The 18,196-nt window shown below is 53.4% G+C and overlaps 9 protein-coding genes across 9 annotated transcripts; 5 read left to right on the top strand and 4 right to left on the bottom strand.

Moving 5' to 3' along the window:
* Nucleotides 1-838: 838 nt before the first annotated feature.
* On the top strand, nt 839-2,757 carry SNOG_16195 (hypothetical protein; the record flags this gene model as incomplete). The annotated part of the gene is made up of 5 exons (XM_001806267.1): nt 839-943; nt 1,001-1,087; nt 1,124-1,212; nt 1,297-1,719; nt 1,911-2,757. The coding sequence occupies 5 exons, from the start codon at nt 839-841 to the stop codon at nt 2,755-2,757; spliced, it is 1,551 nt and encodes a 516-aa protein (XP_001806319.1).
* A 114-nt stretch (nt 2,758-2,871) lies between these two features.
* SNOG_16193 (hypothetical protein) lies at nt 2,872-4,513 on the top strand (the record flags this gene model as incomplete). Its single annotated transcript, XM_001806266.1, has 4 exons — nt 2,872-2,982; nt 3,047-3,405; nt 3,473-3,648; nt 3,681-4,513. Exons 1-4 carry the CDS (start codon nt 2,923-2,925, stop codon nt 4,511-4,513), a joined length of 1,428 nt encoding a protein of 475 aa, XP_001806318.1. The 5' UTR covers nt 2,872-2,922.
* Nucleotides 4,514-5,522: 1,009 nt separating this feature from the next.
* SNOG_16192 (hypothetical protein) lies at nt 5,523-5,922 on the bottom strand (the record flags this gene model as incomplete). Its single annotated transcript, XM_001806265.1, has 2 exons — nt 5,523-5,653; nt 5,787-5,922. 2 exons carry the CDS (start codon nt 5,920-5,922, stop codon nt 5,523-5,525), a joined length of 267 nt encoding a protein of 88 aa, XP_001806317.1.
* A 240-nt stretch (nt 5,923-6,162) lies between these two features.
* Nucleotides 6,163-6,627, top strand: SNOG_16191 (hypothetical protein; the record flags this gene model as incomplete). The annotated part of the gene is made up of 1 exon (XM_001806264.1): nt 6,163-6,627. The coding sequence occupies one exon, from the start codon at nt 6,163-6,165 to the stop codon at nt 6,625-6,627; it is 465 nt and encodes a 154-aa protein (XP_001806316.1).
* A 351-nt stretch (nt 6,628-6,978) lies between these two features.
* Nucleotides 6,979-7,611, top strand: SNOG_16190 (hypothetical protein; the record flags this gene model as incomplete). Its single annotated transcript, XM_001806263.1, has 3 exons — nt 6,979-7,136; nt 7,166-7,239; nt 7,376-7,611. 3 exons carry the CDS (start codon nt 6,979-6,981, stop codon nt 7,609-7,611), a joined length of 468 nt encoding a protein of 155 aa, XP_001806315.1.
* A 235-nt stretch (nt 7,612-7,846) lies between these two features.
* On the bottom strand, nt 7,847-8,468 carry SNOG_16189 (hypothetical protein; the record flags this gene model as incomplete). The annotated part of the gene is made up of 2 exons (XM_001806262.1): nt 7,847-8,101; nt 8,322-8,468. 2 exons carry the CDS (start codon nt 8,466-8,468, stop codon nt 7,847-7,849), a joined length of 402 nt encoding a protein of 133 aa, XP_001806314.1.
* Nucleotides 8,469-9,843: 1,375 nt separating this feature from the next.
* Nucleotides 9,844-10,527, top strand: SNOG_16188 (hypothetical protein; the record flags this gene model as incomplete). Its single annotated transcript, XM_001806261.1, has 1 exon — nt 9,844-10,527. The coding sequence occupies one exon, from the start codon at nt 9,844-9,846 to the stop codon at nt 10,525-10,527; it is 684 nt and encodes a 227-aa protein (XP_001806313.1).
* Nucleotides 10,528-12,157: 1,630 nt separating this feature from the next.
* On the bottom strand, nt 12,158-13,109 carry SNOG_16187 (hypothetical protein; the record flags this gene model as incomplete). The annotated part of the gene is made up of 2 exons (XM_001806260.1): nt 12,158-12,880; nt 13,077-13,109. 2 exons carry the CDS (start codon nt 13,107-13,109, stop codon nt 12,158-12,160), a joined length of 756 nt encoding a protein of 251 aa, XP_001806312.1.
* A 1,546-nt stretch (nt 13,110-14,655) lies between these two features.
* Nucleotides 14,656-15,210, bottom strand: SNOG_16186 (hypothetical protein; the record flags this gene model as incomplete). The annotated part of the gene is made up of 1 exon (XM_001806259.1): nt 14,656-15,210. The coding sequence occupies one exon, from the start codon at nt 15,208-15,210 to the stop codon at nt 14,656-14,658; it is 555 nt and encodes a 184-aa protein (XP_001806311.1).
* Between the last annotated feature and the right edge of the window lie 2,986 nt (nt 15,211-18,196).

The raw sequence follows: 18,196 nt of genomic DNA, 5'->3' as shown, positions 1-18,196 counted from the left end.
AAGCGTCCGCTGCGCTCGGCTTATACATCTATACTTCTCTTTTCAAACTTGGTGCTTAAAGGACCCGGCGGGTCCCTTCCCGCTCCGTCCGGATCCTCTTGACTTGAGCCAATAAGGTATCTACAGAACTTCACAGTCGCACTATCCTCAGCGATCAGTCCACACACAGCACAATAACCACGGGCTTGACTTCGGATCCAGCTTCTGTTGTTGTTCCTCGCCCTCCTTGGGATGTGGCATTAGGCAAGACGGTGAGCACGGAAATACAAGGACAAAGAGAAGTACAGTGGATGCAGGGGCGATGTCACTGAGGTCGCGCCATGAACGGCACGTGAGTAATGATGTTGGTGAGTTGCAATCCCTTTTCAGTTAAAACGCTTCAGACCTCTAGGTGATCGATCTTGTCTTTGACGTTGTAACATATCACCCTAAGCTCTGATGACGTTCAGAATCGGTCAGTGTAAGAATATGGAAATCACCTGAAGTGATGAGCAAGTAATCAAAAGCTTTGGGACGTCAAAGTCAAGATTATATAAGGTTTTTGCAAACGTCGTACCACGGTGACTGACCAGGAATAGCGCACGAGATTCTAATACAATACAATGCAAACTTCGAAAACTGAATCGAGTCTTTACATAAAAAGCTACATTCTTTTCAATATAACTCCTGCTACTATGTCTCTCTGTTTTCGGCAGCGTTAGCCAGTCAGCTGCGCCGCTCCACGTCATTACCCTAGTACCCGTCCGACGTCGCCATTATTGACATTTCCGACTCCAACAACGTCCCTAAACTCAACGCTCACAGCTCTAATTTCAAGAAATGGAAGTCCGCTGTTATCATGTACGCGCAGATGCTCATGGCCTTCAACACCCTTACAGGCGACGTTTTGGAGCCACCAAAACCAACCAAGGACGGCCTCCTCAAGCCGCAGGAACCGATCGACGTATGAACCCTCGCTCACGATAATGACCGATCGTAGGGCGTTCGATTAAAATTTCAGGGCAACAACAAGACTGTCGTGGAGAAGCACAAGCGTGCGCACGTAGAGCTGAGGCTCTGGCAGCGTCTCGACGCCTACCTCGACATGGCTTTTCTGCAGTCGCTCCTCACCGATATCTGACAGGCGATCGACAACCACGACACAGCAGCACAGAAATGGCAAGACATTCTTGCTCGCTTTGAGAAGGCAGGACTCACCGAAGCCTGCACTGCGTGAGCTGATTTTCTCAAGCTCTGATGCGTTGACTGTACTACTACTGTTAAGTTCACAGACAGGTTTCGCATGTGCCTTGATAGGCTTCAGGACCTGTCGCTAGGGCTACCTACCGCGGGCGTTTTGTACCAGTTCATTTTCGCGATCGCGGACACCTACCCTGAGTACGCGCGCTCTATCTGTCGCGGCCTTCGGTCAAAGCGCAAGCCCACACTTGACGCGGTCGGTAAAGAACTCAACGACGAGTCTCGCCGCGACGACATAGTTAAGACTGCCTTCGCTAGCAACAATCAGCAGCAAGGCAACGACATTAACAACCAAGGCGGTGGCGGTCGTGGCCGAGGCCGTGGTGGACGAGGTGGGCAACAGCCAGCTCCCCCGACGATGACAACGTCGCCTACAACTCCCGCTCCTACTCATTTCAACAATCTCCTCATGGGCCTACGCCAACGAGCTGTTGCGCGCATTGCAGGCGCGAGCATGCCGGCCCTAACGAGCTCTGCCGAGTGTCTTTTCCCCACCTTGCCCCGCCCCATATCAAGGCGAAGCGGGATTCAGACGTCGCTGCCAGGACCAACAGCTCCTCCACCAAACTTGCCGCTTTCTCCATGTCGGAGCAGCCGCAACAGCAACCGCGTTGTACCGCTCCTCCTCACCTGCCTCGCTCCTAGCGATGGCCACGTCTCTGAGATTCCAGAGCAGACGAAGCGCCTCGCGGCCGCGCTGACTACAAGGACCGCACTATCCTCGACACGGGCGCAAACGACCACATCTGCAATACCTATGACCGCGTTGTCAGCTGGTACGCGTCGCATCAGCATGGCTCTATCAAGACAGGTGGCGGCATGGTCGAGGTCCAGGCCTCGGGCACTATCAAGCTCGCAGTCCTCCGCGCCGACAGCGGCATCAATGCCCTCACGTTCAGTGGCGTTTTGTACGCACCGGACATGTTTGTCTCTCTCTCTCACAGGATGGTGCGCGCCAAGGGCTGCTATTGCCACGGCTGGAGGGAGAAGCTCTATCGCGCGGCCGACGACCTCGAGCTCGCGTACACGCCCGACATTGACGGCGTGCCGAATCTGCTGCAAGTCGAAGACGAGAATGACCTGTTAAGCGCTGTTCGCGCTATGTCCTTCGTCTTGCAGCATGGTAGTCACAGCTCCCATGTACTTCCAACCCGCAAGGAGCTTCATGAGACCTTCGGGCACACCGACGTTAACCAGCTACGCAAGCTCGCAGCGACCACGACTTGCATCGAACCGACAAACACGTCGCGCTTTGCCTGTGAGGTCTGCATGATCAGCAACTCACGCCTCCAAATCTCGCGCGTCGTCCCAGACCGCGCCACGCGCCTCTTCCAGCGCGTACACGTCGACCTCGCCGGCCTTATCTCCCCACCTGGCTTGAACGGCGAGCGCTATTGGAGCTTGTACACTGACGACCTTGTCTGCCACCGCTCTATTGACCTGTCGCCTGCCAAGGAGGGCTTCGGTCGCTCTCTCATTGATTACATCGTCACTGTCAAGACACAGTACGGCGTCTAGGTAGCTATCATCCACACGGACAACGACCTAGTACTTATCAACACGAACGCTACTGAGAAGCTGGCTAGCAAAGGCACTCGCTTTGAGCTGTCTACGCCGTACGTGGACCACTAGAATGGTGTCCCAGAGACCAGCAACCGCCTCGAGGCTGCACGCGTGCGCGCCATGGTCACCGCTGCCCCACACTTGCCACAGTCGCTGTGGCCGCTCGCCACTCGCCGCGACGTATGCAGCCGAGCTGCTGAATCACTACTCGACAACGGCCGTCCCGGACGACAAGACTCCGCAGCCGCTGCTGCTCGAGCACACTGCCGCCGCCAACCCAGTCCCCAACTTCAGCACCTTCCGCAAGTTTGGCGATCCTGGCTGGATCTATATACCAAGGGAGCGTCGCGTCCGAGGCGAGAAGTTCGCGCCGCGCGCCACTAAGATGTACTTTGTCGGTCGCGAGGGTCCTCGCATCTATATGATGTGGGACCCAACTGCGAAGAAGGTCGCGCGCTCCAGCAGCGTTACCTTTGCTTCCTGCGACGACCTGCTTGACGCCTCTATCGAGCGCGCCACTGCGCTCCTGGGCCACTACGAGTCCTACCTCTATCGCCGCCAGCATCGCCGCCGCGGCCGTCCGACGAGGATGCGCGGGAGGATGCGCGGGAGGACGATTTCGAGCTGCCGGAACAGGGCCTCGGCCATCATTTTGACGGCCTCACAACAGCACCATTATCGATAACTTGACGCCTTTGCGCCGTTCCAAGGCGCCTCGCCACCTGGATATTTCCGCTGGCTTCAACGAGCGCAACATCCTCGATCCATCTGTCAAGCGCTCCCGCAAGCTGACTGCGAGCAACATCGTGTCTCTTGCCGCGGTGATCGCCCTCCCCAACCACAAGCGCCTGTCCGCGTCGCTCGCGCCTTTGCTTCAGCCATGCTGAGCGACCGGGTTACCGACAAGTTCCCTCCCGAGCCAAACAAACTGAAGCAGGCACGCCTTCACAAGTACTCGACGGAGTGGCTCGGCGCCGAGGGCGCTGAGTACCTCGCCTACGAGGAGAACGGCACGTGGATCATCGTCGTTGTCGTCCCTGTCGGCCACCGCGCTCTCCCCACCAAGTGGGTATACAAGTACAAGTTCGACGACGCCGGCAAGCTGGTACGCTTTAAGGCGCGTCTCGTCATCTGCGGTAACCGCCAAGACAACGACTTCTGGCGTGAGAGGTATGCTGCAGTTGCTCGCGCTACTACCCTTAAGACTCTGCTCGCTATGGTGGCGGCACTGGGCCTGGAGTGCGATCAAGCAGACGTCGTTACTGCCTTTCTTGACGGCAAGCTCGACGAAGATGAGGTTATCTATATCAAGCTTTCCGACGGTCGTTACGCTGCCCTCAGCAAGGCGGTCTACGGCCTCCGTCGCTCACCTCGCACAAGTGCCGCGACCTCGGTCCCATCTCCCACTACTTGGGGATGTCGATACGCCCAGCGCGCCCGCTGTCGAGCTCAGCATGGAGTCATACATTCACAATCTCGTCAAGGACTACGATCACGGCCAAGTACTCGCCACAATCCGATCGATGTCAAGGCGCTGAAGCTCCAGCTCCGCCGCGCTGACGACGTGTGCGACCACAGCTCCCTTCAGCGCTACCAATCACCGATTGACCGCCTGCTCTACCCGGCCTCACAGCTGCGCATCAATATATCGTTTGCTGTCGGCTACCTCGCTCGCGCCATGGCCAATCCCAACAATGAGCACTACGTGTAAGTGCTGCAGATTGTTGACTACCTCTACACTTGCAAGTCCCTCATCAAGCGCTACGAGTCGCCCGCCGACGCGACGTCTTCAAGTTCACTGGCGGCACTATCTGCCACAAGTCAAGCAAGCAGCGGCTCGTTACTACCTCCACTACTGAGGCGGAGTACGTTGGCCCCACCTTTTGTGCGAAAGCAGCTTCGTGGCTTGTGCGCCTGCTCCATCAGCTCAATTACGTTGGCGACGACGCCGCGCTCCTTCAGCCCTCTATCGACCCGGTCGCTTCAGAAGGCCACCATGATCGTAGAAGCACGTTAATGTCTATTATTATAACCTTAAGGACACTGTCAAGGACGGCAAGATCAAGCTCACGCACGTCCCCACCGCGGAGATGGCGGCAGACGGCCTCACCAAGTCTCCCGACACAACCAAGCACGCTGCTTGGGTGGCTCAAGTCGGCATGCGTCTGCCTCTCCTACCGGCGATTGAGCGATCACATTGCCCCGCCTGGCCTCGCCAAGCCGGCAACTCTCAAACTCCCAGTTCCCATCCTATGGCTCTGCCCTGGCCCCTTCCCTTTCCCGTTCAACTTTTGATACCCCGTTCAATCATTTTCTCGGACCCTGTTTGCAGGAATCCAGCATGAGTGATCTTTTAGCAGAGCAAAGAGGATACGTTGGTCTGGAAAGATTCACAACTCACCCCTCATCACGGACAGGAAGCTGTCCATGTCTCTGCAGCATCCGCGTCCATCATCGCAACATCGGAGCGCTCGACTACCTCTATTTTTCTCGAGTAGCAGAGGCTTTATCGATCTTCAATCTGTACTTGTTCATATGTTGTGTCTCCGTGCCATTGTAGTCTTCTCTTGCAAATCCGCTTAGTCGCGTCATCGTCGAGGATCCCGAAGGTGCCTTGATCTACAGACATCAATGCGGCACTGCTATACGGCGGCACGCACGCAAGCAAATCACTGTGACAGGCCAAGACGCTCTGGCTATGATCACGTACATGGTCTACATTACGAGTCCAATTGTGCTGTCGGTTGTGCTCTTTGATCCCCGTTCCCTGCGCCCAGCGTTTCTGCACACTTCCCCGGCTCGCGTCCCTTCCCCGCCAGAGAGTATCGTACTTGCAGCCCTATCGCCATCTCTAGGCGCTAATTACAGGGGTGTCACTCTCTTCCCGCTCAACATCAACAGGATGCAACGACAATTGATCGTCGGGCCCAGCTTCCATTTCGGTGGTACGTGACAACAACAACTAGCATCTCAAATCCACGTACCCACCTGGTAGTCCATTGAGCAATGGCATGACTGCTGTACTGCCGGCACATTGACCAATCCGTCGTGTGATTGGTCGCGTTTTTTGAGGTTGCGGATGCCCGCATGCCACCAGCTGCGCAGCTCCATGCCACGCATGTTTGACACTTTACACCGCTGTTTGGTCTGTAGTTGAGGGAAGATGGGATATGGACGGCATGGGCTTTATTGGAAAAGTCTGTGTTTCTCGTTTGGTTCCTTCAACCGCACTTCAACGAAAGTTACCAGACATCACACTTTGTACATTTCAAAACTTCTCCCCTAACGGTAAGCACCATATCTCTTTGCTCATTAAGCCGGGATCAACTGACTAGCAAGTGATCAGACGCAGCTTCCGCCATGCGCAATTTACTCTTCCTCGCTTGGCTTGCGTTGTCAACATTCGTTCTACTCCAACCTACCTCTGTCGCTCATGCCACTGGGACCAACTCCACCCCTTGGGCGACCGCCACACCTGGCCTGCCTGGGCGACAACATCATCAAGACGATTCAACAGCGGAGATGCTCAAGATCAAGAGGAAGGTCCCGACCATCGAGGTCCACAAAGACACATCCAAGATGGACCAGGTCCCCATCCACCACCTCAAGAACACGTTGGTCAAGGCACACGAACTGTTGGCGATCATTGGAATGTGCAGGCCAATTGACGCATTCTTGAACGAATTCGTTATCCCTCGAGATGCAGACGCGAGGATATGGCTGATAATGCTTTGCGTTCAGCTGCTGACTTGGCCGGATAAAGACGCCGTGGTGGACCTCAAGGCAATGATTGACTTGCCTGCTGCAGAGGGCGATGAGGGCTAAAGGACTGAGGGTGTGCAGCGAAGGGACCATTACAAAGTAGCGCATGTACATTGCGTTTACGAGAGGCGTGATGGGATTTGGATTGTTGAGTCGATGTCGCTGGTCTACAGGGAGGCCAAGTCTATCGCGTGGCGGCGGATCCTGTCAGATAGTGCGAGAGAGGAGATGCGCCAACCTTTTCCTCTTCTTTCCTTACCCTTGGCACTTATAAATGCGCAATCTATGCCGGTACTAACAGTCCGAAGCCATGATGGCATTCTCTTTTATACTTTATCCCTTGCTTCTAAGCCTCCCTTGATGTATTCCATTGCGCCCGGTAGCTCCACATTCATCGCACCAGAAGAGTACATCATGCCAAAAGCCCGGCCTGTTCAGCTTCCCATCGCGGATCGGATGGCATACATCACCCTCACTCCATGCTTTGACATTGGGACAGAAGATGCAGGACTATCGTCCATCGACCTGCTCAATATTGTGGCACGTCTTTCCTTCCTCCGCCCTCTCGCAAAGTCTGAGACACCACTAACTCGCTTTCCAGAACCAGACACACGTCCAACACTGTCAAAAACGAAGTCTCGTGGCCACGGGTGCTGGTAGCTTTACAACACGCTTGTAAGTCACTCACTCCATGTGTACGAATACTGTTGCCGACCACATCTCGCTCTTGTGCTTCAATTGACTAGTCACTTTATGTTCCTGTTGGCTTCAGGTGCTTACACTCGCAAGCAGTTGGCTCTATTGATCCCAGCTGCCATCTTTCGACGTGCCAAAAACGCCGTAATCGTCGAGGCGAATGCTTCAACATACCAAAGGACCTTGTCCACGCCTCCAAGCCAAAGTATCGGGCAATCACTCGCCTTCTGCCGCTCTCCATGGGCACCGGTCATTGTGGGAAGCGGACATCATATCCAGACTCATAACGCGACGACTGGACCCAGACATGTCATCCGCTCTGGAATGCAAGACGAGGAAACCCTTCGCTGAGCGTTTGATTAGAATCGTAGCCAGCCAAATGGAGATCACCGTCAACGAGTTCGGTCAAAACATTGTGCACAACACGTGTAGCTCATGATCCTACAATTTTCATGGCCCGCCCCGTCGCCCTTTTTTGGTTGCACCTTGTAATTCGCGAATATAGCAACTCCGGGAAAGAAGCGCTGACAAAGACAACGCACCAGGGCGGAATGCTACCAGTGCAACATCTTCCTGTGGCGCAGATCTAAATTCCCACGGTGACCGGGATTGACACGGAAGCGAGAATGGTATTTCGAGCTGTCAGCTGGGGAGATATAGCGGGGTTGGCTGCTTGGGCGGGTTCCTTGCCTTGTGGTAGGCATAAATCATGCGATGTGCTCGCGTCGTCAGCGGCGATCTGGCGCCCACCGAGCTGATCGGTGTCGCCTAGATTAGCGACAAGCCCTAGACACCGTTGAAACGGACCGGACCGGGCCTTGGGCGATGCGATCAAGGCTACCTATAATAGCGTCAAGTAAGGGGTACGAGCGAGGTGTCTCGCGGTTTTGCAAGACGTGCCACGGTTTCGCGAGCAGGTCCAGTCCAACGTCTCGCCACGTTGCAGAACACGCCAGCAACACATGGCAAGCACCTGCGATACGCATGGCATGACTCGTAAAGCGCCACCGAACCGGCCCTTCAGAGGTAGTGCGCAGGCGAAGATGCAGTCGTGTAGGTACAATGGCGCGTCGTCTTCCGTACGGTGGTGAGGTTTCTGGGGATGCAGTTGAGGGCGCAAACTCAAGGACTCGGTATGGCAGCTCTGGGACTTGCGACGTCGCTTGCGCATTAAATAGACCTTTTTTTCTGGGCCGCAAAGTCGTCATCTTGGCCGCGTTGCCGTACTCGACTATATCTCCGCCTTCATATAGCTCTTCGCGGTCTCCGCCGTCCACAAGCGATTTGCTTTTACTGCATACGCAGAAGTGCGGAAGCGCACCTGTCGTCTGGCGCGCGTTGACGTGTGAAGATAGAGATTGGTACGTGGATATCTCCACCAGTTTAAGTGCTGCAAACCTGCGCTCTAGCACCTTTCGGTGTATCCTGGAGAATTTCAAGCAACATGTATTCACAGCCTTTGGATCGTACACATGCAGAGATGGTAACGCAGCAGACTAGAGAGCAAAGATTGAGCACAATATAGCTGAGATTGAGGTACATGACGTACGGTCCACTTCTTGGGTAGTTCCCAAGATGGCACTTTTATATTGCTCTGCGAGAGCAAATCGACAATCGGCTCCAGACTATTAACACCTACTTCAACAAAAGACCTGCCAAGTCTCTGCCGATCTAGATTCGATACTGAGCGGAGCTAATACAACGCTGCAGACAACAGCGTTGAAATCACCAAACATTGCCGACTCGAGATTCTCGCATCACAAGAGGACCATCTACGACCAAATCTCGGACAAGTTTGCGGGGCAAAAGCCCCTTCCCCGAAGAAGATTGCCACAAAGCTGACAACTGCGGTGTCCCTGCAGACTAAGACTAATCAGACATGTCAACACTCAAACCAAGCAAGCCGATTAGCAAATTCTGTTTCCAGTTTAGGCGTGCACGTACTATAACATGCTCCGTGCAGACGTGCAAGTCCCTCAGCATGGCAGGTTGGCAATCAAGCCGCTAACCGGCTGGATTGTGAACAATTCTGCTTGCGGTATCGTGAAGGCATGTAGTTGTCCGAGTCACGTTATACGGCGGCTCAGGCGCGGAAGGCAGTATCTGCATGTCGTCAAAACATCTTCTTCCCGTTGACCGACGTTCGCAATCTCCCCCCACTCATTCTCCGGACGAATGGATTCTAATGGACCCAAATCGCCTTTGCCAAGTGTGCAGCTGCGGCACTTTGCAGGAGAGGTGGGCTTGCTACCCGTGACACTAACGCCGTGTTACTCTCTGTATCACTCTCTGCCCCACCCATTGTTCAGACAAACAAGAATCTTCTGGCAACTTGACGTCGTTTGTTTGCAAGTTTGCTGCCTGGTATTTCTCCGACCTGGCTACAGTTTGAATAAAAGCAAGGTAGAGTGCCTCTTTCGGCATCCACAACCCTCAAACTTCTCTTCACTTCCAAATCCACATCATCCCAACACCAAGGCCTGCGAGAACAAACACAACCCCAACATGAGTTCCGTCGGTCCAACCCCTACAAACGCCGTCGAGCGTTATCTTTCGGCTTTGCTTACGCGGCCGCTTTTAGCGATGATCCGCAGGAAGAACGCGATGATCCGCCAGAAGAATGCGATAATCAGCCGCAAGAACGCGATTATCGACCATAAGAACGCGTACATCAGCCACAAGGACGATCTTATCAACCACCAAAACGCGTACATCAGCTACAAGGACAATCTTCTCAATCTTCGCCAAGCGATGCTGGAAAACGTACAACTCATCATCGCTAGCAAAGACGAAGTCATCGCCAACGAAAATAAACGCCTCGCTGTCCTAGATAAGTTCAACGCGACCCTACTTGCCAGGATCGTCCATCTGGAGGACCTGCTTGGAGATAGGCTTGCCGCGCGTCAAGCCTCGGTATCCGATGGAGTGCGTATCAGGTTTCGACAGGCCCAGCTTGGTGACAGACTCGACGACTTCACCGCTCAGTTGAACGATATGCACAGCCGCGATGGCGATGATGCCGGTGCCTCTCAGCGACTGGCCGAGACGCTCAAGCAAGAGATAGAGGCAATGACCGCTAGCATCGAGGCGCTCCTTGTGTGGAAGAAGAAAGCAACTGTGGCTGTGGGAGAGGAGTTTGGATCGGAGGAGCAGGTGTTTGGATCGGAGGAGGAGGAGGTTGGATCAGAGGAGGAGGTTGGAGCGGAGGAAGAGTTTGGAGCGGAGGAAGAGTTTGGAGCGGCGGATCAGCCCATGGATGAAGCCTAGGCGGAGGATATGCCGCCAACTGTCTGGCGGTACAGGCTTCGATGGCGTGGGCTCAGTATCTGTCGCTGATGTACCCCCTCTCTTTGCGTTTCCCATCTTCCCCACCGACATTTCCCATCCCCTTGCGTTTCCCATCTTGCCCGCCGACATTTCCCATCTCCTTGTGTTTTATTCTCCATGCGCCCCCTGCCACTGGTAATGCTCTCACCTGTATCCCCATCTCTTTGTACCCACACAACGCGATAGCTTTAGCTCCGAATTTGATTACAAAACCCATAATAAGTGTTCTTGATGGTGCCTGCAATGAATGATCCGCGATACTTGACGCTGCTCTTGGAAAGAAAAGCGTTCGAGTCAAGCTTGACGGGTGCTCGTCCGGACAAGTCTAGCTAGCTCTTCGAAGTAAGATGCTCCTGCTTGTGTCTACGCTCTTCTCGCGGGTTGAGCGCGCCAAGACCTCCTTGAGCACATCCGTCCGAAGGAGGTCGAGTCGCGATACTTATCACTGAGATGAGTCGTGCTCGGCGGTGTCATCGCCCGCTACGTTTGACGTGTCTCGTCTTGATGCGTTCGAGGGTACGTGTGGCGTGCTATACATGGGCGGCGAGCATGGCGTGTCGTTCCTGATTCCAGGCAGAATCGACCATTGATGAACCAGTTTGTGGGCCATTTGGTATCGTGAACCTGCGCATAGCTGCACTACCTTGGCGATGTATGTGTTGGTTGACTTTTGCGGAGTGAACTCGGCATTGGCTATCAGCGCAAGTACCGTGTGTTTTGATGCGTTGCAAGGGTGTTGTTTCCTTGCAACTCTGGCAGGATGTCGCGGGTACCATAGAGTTCTGACGGCCCGGTAGAGTCTGTCCACTGACGCTCTTGTCTATTCTCCCCGATCGGCGCCAGCGAGGATTTGACGTGTACCGTGTTGATGCGAGACGAAGACTTGAGCTAATGGCTTGGCATGAATGAGCCTCGACAACTAGCACCGGCTTTCTCCACTGAGCGCGCAGCTGAACCGGATTGCGACGCGATTCCATCCGAGCTGTTTTCGATCCAACACGCCCCCCGAAAGACTGCAGCCCTACTCGCAATAAATATCTGCTTATTTCAGCATAACTTGATTGTCACGCCGTGTTTTGGCTCGAACAATTCTTGCACGCGGCGATTGCCTGAGCCTGAAAATCTCCATGCGATGGGTTCACGCTACACAGCTGACAAGCTCTGGGTAGCTGCGCGCAAACCTCAGGGCATTGTCAAAAGTTCACAGTCCGCCCATCCTACCATCGCGCGACAGTACTTTCATGCCTGGCACTTTGCAATAGTAGCGATCGTGCCTAGTCTATAACCCGCACGACTGCACATATCTAACAGCGTCCACCATCGTCTTGTTCAAGAGGAAAATGATGTCCAAAAGACCGATTGTAGGATTGCATGTTCACGGTACAGGGCGTGACCAGAGAGATGTAAGCATCCAAGGCGGGACTAGATCGGAAGGCTTCATTACATTATTTGCACTACCGGTCATGGCGTTGAACGCTGATGGAAACAACAAAACATCGTAACACGCGATCGAATTTCCCTCAAGTCTCTCATCCCGGCCTCATCGCATCAACCCAAGTCACGCAACCCTTCAATCCTCAAAGTCCTCCGTGTCATCCACCGCATAACGATGGAGCTGTGCCGCTGCCTCATGTTTCTCCTTGAACTTTGTGTCCGCAGCCTTCTCAGCGACAATCGCCTTGAGCAACAGTCTCCAGTCCGTGGTTTGCTTGAACTTCGAATGGTACTGACCGCGGCGCCCCGGCAAGTCAATACTACTATCAAGCCAGGTCATCATGTCCACAGTAGGATCATAAACCTTGTACTTGTCTCGAAGGCGGATTTGCAACCTTTCATACTCTTGATGAGCTTTGAAGGCCGCACGGTTGGCGGCTTCTTCTTCGTCAATAGCAGTGTGAACGAGCCGGTAGCTGGGGTCCCACTCCTGGCGTGGTGGTTTGCGCCCAATTCTTTTTGGTCGGACTGAATGCCTGAGGCTATTGGGCGAGTGGCTGTGGTGTTGAGTCCCAGAACCACTAGCATAGGCCGTCTGCTGGGGCGTGTTCTGGATCAGGTCCTCTTTTGAGGCGGAAGCCGGAGAGGTTTGGTGCAACGTGGATGCTGATTCGACAGTATCGTCGCCTGCCTGCAAAGGGTGTTGGGTTTGCACTCCGTCTTGACTTGACATGGTGCCGATGCCGGATCTGCCGTCATGCGGAAGTGGTTGCGGGTCGTAAGGGGATACTCCATACCCATGCAGACCGAAGGTGGTGTGTACGTTGGCACTGCCAGCATACGGATCTGGTTGCTGAAACTGGGGAGATGCTTCGCGGGGTTGGACGGCGTTCAAGGTGTTGTGGTATGGATTTGATTGCTGAAATCGAGGAGGTGCTGGACAGGAATGGGAGGGGTTCAAGGTGTTGTAGTGTGAATTAAGTTGCTGAAAGTGAGGGAATGCTTCATGGAAATGGAGGGGGCTGAAGCTGTTGTAGTATGGATTCGACTCGAACCATGGCGGAGTTGGCTTGGCCGATAGGGAACATGATTGATCGTAGACTATGGAGTAGCGTGGTGCCGCCACGAACAGCGGATGGTGGCCGCAAGTAGAAGAGGCCCTATGGGAAAGTAAAAGGGAGACGGCCGGGGGTGGGCTACTTATGAGCACGTTTGGGCTGCCGCTGTTTGAAACAACAACAACTTGACCATAGGAATCTTTCCACTTGTATTCGACCTGGCATCTCAATTGCGGCTGGCACGGCTGGTAGATTCTGGCCATCCCTTGCGTTTCGATGTGCGACCAAGATTGGACCGTGCAGCCACGGCTTCTGGCAGGTACGGCAAGCGTTTGTTCAACAACCCCTGTCTCATATCGTTACACGCTCGGAGCAGCACCCACGGAGCCGCACCTATCAACCAAGCGCGATCACAGACTCAACCCCGTTGAGTCCCGCAATATAGAAGCCTGTCAGGATGAAAAGGAAATCAGGGGCGTCCGCCACCTGTCTAAGTAAGTGCGGATTTGGGCCATTGATCGATCGGCTTTCAGCCCTGTTACACGCACGGGAGGTGATGTGACTCTGCATGGATCCATTTTCTCTGGGGAACACGTCGTATAGAGAGATGATGCTCAGCCCATTCAGGTCTTGCTATGCACTGTCTTAGGCGCGTCAAGCAACCATACTTGTCGCCGAAACTGGGCGGTTGAACAGTGCTTGCCGTCTGGGGACTCAGAGTGATCAATTCACCTCACGACGTCGACGTTTTTGCGCGAGTAAAATATCTTTGAGTCGTTGACTCCGCGGCAACTACTCATGGCCCAGACCCTCTTCATCGAGCGTTTAAGATCCAGAAGACAAGTGGTGATGTGGCTGAAGGAGATGGACTGAAAGCTGCTAGCGTTGTTACTTTTCGATCACGCAAACGGCGGAATGATGGTGGCATCGGCTGGAGACTCATGTGGCTGCGACCGGGTAAGAGGGGGCTTGAACGCTATGCTATGCATGCATCAAGGAATGATGTCAGAGCAGGAACCACGACGCTTGACGAATGAGTAAGGTCCTGTTTTGCACGCTCCATGTTGGAGGAGTCTTTGAAGATCTGAAGGCGTAAAGCCTGTTCCATTTACCGAGTCTTAGGTGGTTGCCAGCTCAAATTAAGATGTAGTCACTGCATCGTCTCTGACTGGTGACCAATCCTTGTACATTTCCTTCTCGCAGGCGCGCTGCACACGTTCAATCATTTGATTGGGAGCAGTAACTCCAATGCGCTGTTCCGACATCCATAGGCTGAAGTGACGATAAAAAGTTCTGATTTCTCCAACCTTGTCGCGCAGGAGGGCCTTTCAGACAGTGATTTGGCGCGAAGGCTTGAACACGGACATGGGCGACGAAAGCTATGTTCTCCATTTTACCTTGGTAGCAGGCGTAGTTCTCGCAATTATAACACAGTAACCAAACATGTACGGCAAGATCGCATGTCATTCTACGGCAGGAAAAGCTGAACTTCCTAACAATACAACTCAACTCTTCCAAAAGTCTTCTCCTTTGAAACTCGGCTCCTTTACAGCTCAAGTACCTCACAACTCAGCGCCTAGGACCTCCGCATCCACTGTAGGCCCAGACTAAGCAAGAAGAAAAACATGAAAGCCGCTAATAACTGGACCGCGCTCAGCAAGTATTCGAATACGGTGACCCATAACATAGGCAACACTTCAAGGCGGATTGGGACCTGCGTGGTGAATGCCCATCCGATCCCACCTAGAGTATTGTTGAGTCTTGCGTTTATGGTAGTCCTCCAGGCTGAGGCCAATGGTCCTCTTGGAGCAAGGATCGTAAGTTCGATTGGCGCGTTCTGAGTGAAAAGGAGCTGTTGAATGAATGTGATGTCGTCTTGGAGGGACTCCGAAGCGCGTAGTCGAATGTCAATGGTGTTGTTGGTGCGGGAGTTGAAGACAATGCGTCCAACGAAGCGTTCGAAGGCTGGTCTGGACGGTATGTTGATGGGCCAGGCCTGGTAGATTCCCTGAGGACCATTGTTGATTTGAGGATCCATGACGAATGGAGCGTTTTGTGTGCCGAGCAGGGCCAGGCGTTGTTGGTCGGAGCGCCTGTGAGAATCGACACACAACAGGACGATCCTGAGCATGTTTGAAGTTGCCACATCAGGAACGAAACCAGGTGTTGCATGGCTAAGATCCAATATCAAGGCTGCATGTGGAGTGCGCGCGCTGTCTCGCCAACGTCGATGGAGTGTAGTCAGTGCCTCAATACGTACCTGACGTGATGCTCGAAGAAGAGATGGTGGCATTGTGAGTCTAAGATAGTACAAAGACATGCGTTGAACAGGTACTCGGTCCTCTGCAAATATGAGGATTGCATCGTACACTTCATCCCGAAGCTCCCGGGGGAGATCGAAGAAGTTGGGCATGCTGCTGGGCGTGATTCCAAGTGAAAGTTGCGAGCAGCAGGAGACTATATAAGCTGCCAAAGCTTGTGTTTCCCCCCGCTTGCTACAAGTTTGCTCGCAAGCACCTTTGAGGCATTCCTCTGCAGCAGCAATCTCCGATGTCTGCATGTTTGAGATCTTGAGGTCTCGAAAGGGAATGCACGGAAAAGGATGGACGCGATGCGAGGGCAAGAAGATGAGAAAATGATCAAATCAAATGGATAGAGGTTGCGAATAGAAAACAGCATGCCTCTTTTCCGCACACGCAAGTTTGCGAATGCTTCAAAGCTACTGGTACTACTACATCTTGCCTATGGTGATCAACACCGCAGACCTCGCCCGAGAAATTGTTCAGGAGACATCGACAGATGTGACATCCCTCCATGATGGTTAAGTATTTGTTCTCTGAATTGTACCTGTTGGGCCGTGCTGTGGAGCTGCCTCTGCAGGTGTCAATTGGGCATCCTTTCTCACTTTGTTGCAGAGATTGCGAAGGCGCTGTCTCTCTCCTTGACCTACTTCTTCAACACTCATCCATGAGGTTCTGGAGTCTATTGCGCCACCGGTAGATGTAATGGAATCCTGAGTATGATCTCGCAAGGCTGCGCCGACTAGCGCACTGCTTTCTTGAAGGATATGCTCTTGTAATAGAGACGCCAACGCCTCTCGCAGACCAGCTGGTAACGCCATCCTCGTAGCTGTACTTCTCGCAGAGTGCAAAGCTTCCTTCTTTCTTGTGGAGCTCTTCGAAAGAGTTCTGGATAATACCCTGCCGTTCTGCAACACTTACTTCGGTATTGAAGAACTTTGCGGTCTAGTATTAACAGACTCCATTGGGATGAATATTCTTTACTTTGTAAGGCCCTTACTGGTACTGAAATATATTCCAATCATCCACGGGTACTGTGTAGTACATATAATATTCTTGCGCGCGATGCATGAGTGGCAGAAAAGTTTCTGAAGTCTGCACCCCACGCTTTCGTAGCCATCATGGACTGCCCTGAATGTCTTGGCCAGAAAGCTGCATGGTTCGCGGACTAATCCCAACTCCTGGTGCGAGGGATGCCGAATCGCCATGAGTCAGTGTAATAGTGGTGCACCAAGCGTCGCTGCCGCGTGGATAATGGTAGTGGTCCATGGAGTAGGAGGAATGGATGCGTCGCTATTGTTGCTCTGAGTGCTGGATATCGGCGAATGCGGTAAGCAGCCTGGCGTCCAGAGTTGAGGGGCTGGTTGAATTGGGGATGAGAGTATTTATGAAGGATAATGAAGCTTAATGCAGCGGTGAAATGAAGAGTCATGGGCCGTATTAGTGGCATTCAAGGAGCGGATTGAAAAAAGTTGGGGATGTAATGTCAATGCTCCGATGGGTAGATCGCCTGTATACCCTCCAAAATAAATTCCGACACGGCCGCGTCTGAGATGTCTTTTCTGAAAGCCGTCATAAGAGTTGCCGGCACACATGACTCCAAGCGAGCTCTCGTTGACTAAAATTGTGCTCAGTGCCTAAGCGCTTACGAGCTTCACTTGTAACGAAGCTCCCTTGCTTGTATATCAACGTTGTTAGGCGATGTTGTCTTATCGTTCCCGCTCAGCCTCTCGCTGATGCTACAAGTGTAGTTGCTCGATCTGCGTGGGCTGGAAATCCAGCTGTGCGGCTCACCAATATCGCCATTTGTCACCGGCACACAGTCCTCACCTAATTTCCGTGAGGCTTGGGGTGCCTTGGGAGAACGGAACATGCTCTGATCTTCACAGGGCCGACAGAAATGAGCTCCACGGGCAGGACGTGATTGAGAATGTGCGCGAGGTGAAGCAGCCAAGTAGAGGGCGAATTCGCTGTCATCTAGCGAAATAGCGCTTGCCGCCGATGTTGCCGCGGTCGAAGATGCTTTTACATTGTCGCAAATATTGTTTGAGGTAGAAGGCCTTGTGCTGTGCACGGTACTGGGAGCTACAACTCATATCAGCATAAGTTCTATTGCAGCGCATAGGTCGCTTGAACCTTAGGAGATGTCGCTTTCGCGTGAGAATGCCGTTATCAAAACTTCGGGGGAAGATTTGCTGCGGACCAACCGGTCAGACTGGGTGCGCGTCTGCTCGATTTGCGCCAGGGTCGCGAGTCTTGCCATTAGTCTCGTGGCCAATGTCGCCTGATCATCTCTGCGATACCTCTCCGTAGCCTACCACCAGCCCGGAAATGGCGTAGTTGCCGGACTCATGGCGTTGGATCCTCTGTATATAGGAGCCAAAGGTCTAAGCGACAATTTGTGTATATGCGGTTCGAGTGGTGCAAGGGCGAAGTGATGTCGGAGACGGAAGGTGATGCGCAAGGGACGAGCTGTATTTTCGAAGATCTGAATATAAGGCGCTTGCAGATGCGGTCTGTGGACGGATGGAGCGGGCACGGGCGATCTCAACTGCGCGACTGCAAGTGAAGGACGGTTTATTGTCCTGTCTGCCTGCAAAGCGGCGAGAACTTGTGCAATGGCTGGAAAACTCGTGATATAGTAGCTTGGATATCTCTCAATAGATTCTCGCAATAATTTCTTTTCAATGACGACCAGGGTCAAAGGCGCTCAGTGTTGCAGGAAGCTGCACGCGCACGTGATCACGCGACCCCTGCTAGCGCGTCTATTCTCCAAGCTCCCCGGCGTCTCGCCTTTGGCGCTCCATCCCACCATAA

Source organism: Parastagonospora nodorum, assembly GCF_000146915.1.
Source record: "Parastagonospora nodorum SN15 chromosome Unknown scaffold_44, whole genome shotgun sequence".
NCBI classification, from domain to species: Eukaryota; Fungi; Ascomycota; class Dothideomycetes; order Pleosporales; family Phaeosphaeriaceae; genus Parastagonospora; species Parastagonospora nodorum.
This window is presented reverse-complemented; position numbering and strand designations above follow the sequence as displayed.